We start from the raw sequence: 6,217 nt of genomic DNA, 5'->3' as shown, positions 1-6,217 counted from the left end.
CAGTTAACTTTTTTACCAAGGCTCAAACTCTTCCTCACGTACCAATTTACGTCTCACAGTACTCGTCCATCAACGTAGATAGCTGAATAGTCGTGATTGGTTCAATTATAACGAAAATTGTAGTTTTCAGGTCCCACATGGGTTGTGAAATTCACCTACTATTGTCCATGCTCTTATAATATTACAGATCAGCTACATCCTATTGAAGGCTCGTAGTTTTGTTTTGAGAAATATTAGTTGTTCTTAGTAAATTATAATAAGCACAATAAATTATTACATAGAATAACAGTCCTTCACCAATCAATATTATATACCATAGTTTGTGCTTTAGAAATCTTTAAAGAATGTTTTGTAGGAACGCTAACAGAAAACGATGTTATGTTGGAATGTATATAGGGTAAACTACTGCAAACAGGATGGTATGGTGTGGATTATAGTTAAGTATAGGATTAGTATAGGGTCCACTACCACCTGTTAGGTGGGTAAGGGGTCCAATACCACCCGCAGGATGAGTATGGGGGTCACATCCACCCACAGGATGGGTATGGGGATCACTTCCACCCACAGGAAGGGTATGGGAGCCAATACCATCCACTGGATGTGTATGGCGTCCACTACCACCAACAGGATGGGTATGGGCTCACAACCACCCACAGGATGGGTATGGGGTCCAATACCACCCACAGGATGAGTATGGGGTCCACTATAACCCACAGGATGGGTATGGGGCTCCAACCACCCACAGAATAAGTATGGGGTACAATAACACCCACTGGATATGTATGGCGTCCATTGCCCCCACAGGATGACTATAGGGTACAGTATCGCCCACAGGATTACTATATAGGTTCACTGCCACCCACAGAGTCGGTATGGGGTCCACCGCCACCCACAGGGTCGGTATGGGGTCCACTACCGCCCACAGGGTCGTTATGAAGTCAACTACCGTCCACAGGGTCGGTAGGGGTCCACTACCGCCCACAGGGTCGGTAGGGGGTCCACTGCCGCCCACAGGATCGATAGGGGGTCCACTGCCGCCCACAGGGTCGATAGGGGGGGGGGGTCCACTACCGCCCACAGGATCGATAGGGGGTCCACTGCCGCCCACAGGGTCAGTAGGGGGTCCACTGCCGCCCACAGGTTCGGTAGGGGTCCACTGCCGCCCACAGGGTCGGTAGGGGGTCCACTGCCGCCCACAGGATCGATAGGGGGTCCACTGCCGCCCACAGGGTCGATAGGGGGTCCCTTACCGCCCACAGGGTCTCTATGAAGTCAACTACCGCCCATAGTGTCCACTATCACCCATAGTGTTATTATGGGGTCCACTACCCCTCATAGGGTCGGTATGGGGGTCCATTACTACCCACAGGGTGTGTCTGGGGTCTATTTTGGCAATACTGCTTTTCCAATCTCATTTGTTGTTCAATGTAAAATATTTGTTGCTCGACTTGCAACAATTTATATATATATATATATATATATATATATATTATAATATATATATATATATATATATATATATATATATATATATATATATATATATATATATATATATATATAGTATAGTGCCTTTGCAGTAATGTACCAATGTGTGTATTTTCATAACTCGTTTTAAATTGTTGAAAAATAAATAACTACATTATGAATCCAAGTCAATGTTTACATGCTAAATCAGAGTTGCCAGATTCCGCTTAAAATAGCAAATTGTGCTTATTTTCAAAGCTTGAGAATTTAGCTTTAAAGTAGTTAAAGCTACGAATTTCGCAATTTGCTATGTACTTTAGTGTACTATTTTAAAATAAGGTTGGTTTTTAAGCTGCAAGTCATATGAATCTCAAAAAAAGTATATTATTAACAATCTTATCTCCATAGTTCACTAGTTTCTGTAAATCAGATCTGGTAACTGTAGGCCAAGTACTGGAAGACTCGAGACACAATGTGTGTGGAAGCTATTAGTCTCTTTGAAGAAGTCATCTCGACAGGATCTTCCAGCTCCAGCTATAAAACTTCACCACACATGGATCTACCTAGTACATCAAACGGTAAGACATTACTAAACTGTACAAGGTTTTATGCTAGAACATTTGTTACAGTCCCCTGTTCTATGTGTACTCCATCACATAGTGACGGAGTATGTGGGAATAATTTTGTTGACACTGTCCATTTGACATGGTGGTGGTGTATGATGATGGTGGTGTATGGTGCTGGTGGTGTATGATGCTGGTGGTGTATGGTGCTGGTGGAGTATGATGCTGATGGTGTATGATGCTGGTGGGTGTATGATGCTGGTGGTGTATGATGCTGTTGGTGTATGATTCTGGTGGAGTATGATGCTGATGGTGTATGATGCTGATGGTGTATGATGCTGATGGTGTATGATGCTGGTGGTGTATGGTGCTGGTGGTGTATGATGCTGGTGGTGTATGGTGCTGGTGGTGTATGATGCTGGTGGTGTATTATGCTGATGGTGTATGATGCTGGTGGTGTATTATGCTGATGGTGTATGATGCTGGTGATGTATGATGCTGATGGTGTATGATGCTGGTGGTGAATGATGCTGGTGGTGTATGATGCTGGTGGTGTATGGTGCTGTTGGTGTATGATGCTGGTGGTGTATGGTGCTGGTGGTGTATGATGGTGGTGGTGAATCTGACACTGTCATATATATATATATATATATATATATATATATATATATATATATATATATATATATATATATATATATATATATATATATATATATATATATATATATATATATATATATATATATATATATATATATATATATATATATGAGGGGTACCACCTCTGGTGCAAGTGTAGGGACCCATAGCCTCGGAGAAGAAAATAAAGAGTACTCAGAGAAGACCTTGTGGATCCTCACTGAACACTTTCATATTTTCTTCTCCTACCACCCTTATTCTTTTGGTATGTGTGTATATTTATCTAACTTTATTTGAAAACGTCATTACACAAAAAAAGTTACAATATTGATTATATGATATATATATATATATATATATATATATATATATATATATATATATAATTTTTTTTTCTTCCAATAATATAGTATTCGCTTGAAATTAACAGCCTGGTCAATCAGGCTGTTGGATTCAACTCCTCTCAGTTTTGTTATACGAGTTACAGCATGGTTAATCACATCCAAAATTAAAGTTATTTCCAGATGCAGTCCTAAAATTTTTAACATTGCTCTCACTAGTGTTAATGTAGATTATTTCATAATTTAAATAATATATTTAATTACTGTAGTACATTTTAACAACAATTTAACTTATAATTTTTGCAGCATAGGTCATTTGAATATAAGTATTTTATTAGAAACTATTTCCTTCAGGTCTTCAGGGAAAATTCTTGAGGAGATGCACAAACTGCAAACAATGTGTGCATGTCCGAAGCAATGTTTGCAAGTTCTGCCAGTGTGACTTCCGAAACAGTAGAGAATTAATGAAGAAAGAAGAGGAAGCCCGTTTTCTACTTAAAGGCAAGAAGGCTTTAGAACGAAATACAGCAAGCCGGGTTCTACGAAGGATTGAAAATCAGGTATTGAAGTTTGTCTACATCTGTTGTATTCATTTGTATTCTTCTTATGCTGAACTTGCTTGATAAGGTATAGAATCAACATGAATAATGCTGTACAGTACTTACATACTATTTGTTTATTTATTTATATACAAGATAGCACACTGGGATTATGAGAGTACATAGCATTGATGTTTTTACATTCTTGTAAAGCCACTAGCACACATAGTGTTTTGGGCAGGTCCTTAATCTAACAGATAATTTTAAATAGGCAATTTAAAGCTTAAATGGAAAAAATTGGCTGGTACATTGTAAGAAAGTATCACAAAGATTACTATGTACATTAAAGTAAAATTTGAGGGTTATCAACATATAAATTGTAGCATAATTTGAGGAATATTTCAAGGTATAATATAGTAAGATATGCATTCAATATAACAATCATGATATAAGGTGATAGCAATGATTACAATGGAAAAGTTGTATGGTTTAGGCACATATATTCTGGCATTGGATTTCATAAGATACAGTGCGAGTTTAATACACTAGTTAGGAAACTATCAAGAAAAATTTAGGTACTTTTTGGTTTTATTTTTTAAAATGGCAGAAGTTGGACAGTTTTTAAATTTGTTAGCGAGTGAGTTCCATAGACAAGGTCCCTTTATTTGCATAGAGTATTTACACAGAATAACTTTGACTCTGGGGATATCAAAGATATTTATTTCTGGTATTGTGATTCTATTATGGGTTCTATTGCACATGCCCAGCTATGCTTCAAACATTTTTTTGTTGCATTTTCCCAGATAGTGTTATTGTTTAAATATTATTTGCTTTTCAGCTAACATATCTGCGTGGCTGTGGGTATGAATCAATCGTTATCTATTACAAGAAAGGACCAGCACGGGTGACACATGGTATCCTACCAAAAACGTAATACAAGAAGAGGACAAGAAGATCTTCACCACTAACTTCTTTTTGTGTAAGTAGTTCACATAATATATAAATATATCACCACCTATTATTTTCTCTCATATATATATATATACATATGTATATATATATATTATATATATATATATATATATATATATATATATATATATATATATATATATATATATATATAATTTCAATTCAATCATCTCTGTCGTTGATGTATATGGCAAAAAGTGTGTGGCCCAATACAGCACTATGTCTTAACGTAATGGGTCCAAGGGCCCATAAGGTCTCGACAGCATTAAGGGCCCTTTAGCAAACCAGTGTGCTGGGCCCCTATGACACCCATGACGTCTTTGTATCATTTCAAGTTTGTACATGTACTTCTTAAGATATGGGCACCATACAACTGCTGCATATTCTAGCTTTTGTCTAAAAAAATCATGAACAATTTATTTATTATTTATCCATGAATGCCAGAACTAAACCCTGTGGTACTCCACTCGTGACATTTCTCCAGTCCAATACATTGCCTCTGATTACTGCCCTCATTTTTCTATCAGTTTGAAATTTTTTAATCCATGTTAGAAGCTTACCTGTCACCCCTCCAATATGTTCCAGTTTCCAGAACAAACTCTTATGTGGAATTCTGTTGAATGCCTTTTTAGGTCCAGATAGATGCAGTCAACCCAACCATATCTTTCCTGTAAAATTTCTGCGGCTCGATCATAGTAACTGATTAAATTTGTTACACAGGATCTTCCATTTCAAAATTTTTTATTTTTTATTTTTATTTTTTTTCCAGCACGCACAAGGAAGCTTGATGCAGATAAACTTACATTAGGATCAGAAGGTGATAGCGATAATGCCCTGGAAAAAAATCCTGACGAGCTACAAGTGCAGCAGGTGCATAAAGTCCAAAAAGTACCGCAGGTGCAAGAAATTCAACAAGTACAAAAAGTTCCGCAGGTGGAACATTTACAAAAAGTTCCGCAGGTGCAACAAGGGCTACCATTAGCAATCATTCAGAAACAGCAAGAAGTACAAGTAGTAAAATTTGAACCACAGGGAACTACACCAGGAAAACAGTGTAGTAACAACGGAATGGGAATTTTAAAATACCTGAGGAAACAGGTAAAAAAGGACAAACAATAGAAATGGTTCCTTACACCTTATTATTTGGTAGTTTATAGGTATTTTACTTATAATACTTTATATTATGTCTACAGTTTATAATTTAGTTTACAGTTAATTTACTTTTCAACTTCCATATCTTACATGAAGGATTTTTACTGTTTTTCATTTTTAAAACCTTATTAGTATCATTTATAGTTTAGTGTCAATTCACTTATAATACAATATATGGAATAATTTACTAAATTCATTTAACTATAATAAATTTAAATAAACATTTTTACCCCAGGATGAGTTTCAGTCACCCTACCCAAAAAATTAATGTTTCTTTATTACTAATCTTGTGAGAGGTAGCTTATTGTGCAGCCCATACTCATTCTGTGAGTGTTAGTTTATTGTGCACCCCATAGTCATCATGTCACCCAAGCCTGCTGCAGCTGCACCTGAGGGGTGGTGTAGGGAACCATTAGTGTACTATTATGATTTGAGAGAGAGAATGCTCTGTGGACAGAGCATCAATATGGCTTAAGGCATTGAGCTTTGCCTCAAGATGAAGCTTGGGCTGATCTCTGATTTGCTTCTTGGGAGTCTTCAT

The 6,217-nt window shown here is 37.0% G+C and overlaps 1 protein-coding gene across 2 annotated transcripts; it reads left to right on the top strand.

Moving 5' to 3' along the window:
* The first annotated feature begins 1,875 nt into the window (after positions 1-1,875).
* On the top strand, positions 1,876-5,910 carry LOC138371220 (uncharacterized). 2 transcript variants are annotated; one of them, XM_069336049.1, is made up of 3 exons: positions 1,876-2,045; positions 3,368-3,573; positions 5,294-5,910. In XM_069336049.1, the coding sequence occupies exons 1-3, from the start codon at positions 1,940-1,942 to the stop codon at positions 5,330-5,332; spliced, it is 351 nt and encodes a 116-aa protein (XP_069192150.1). In that variant the 5' UTR covers positions 1,876-1,939; the 3' UTR covers positions 5,333-5,910. The 2 variants fall into 2 exon arrangements, with proteins under 2 accessions (XP_069192150.1, XP_069192149.1); XM_069336048.1 differs by lacking the exon at positions 5,294-5,910 and adding an exon at positions 4,391-4,515 and having other exon boundaries at positions 1,895-2,045.
* Positions 5,911-6,217: the final 307 nt, after the last annotated feature.

This window comes from Procambarus clarkii, chromosome 35, assembly GCF_040958095.1.
Source record: "Procambarus clarkii isolate CNS0578487 chromosome 35, FALCON_Pclarkii_2.0, whole genome shotgun sequence".
Taxonomy (NCBI): domain Eukaryota; kingdom Metazoa; phylum Arthropoda; class Malacostraca; order Decapoda; family Cambaridae; genus Procambarus; species Procambarus clarkii.
This window is presented reverse-complemented; position numbering and strand designations above follow the sequence as displayed.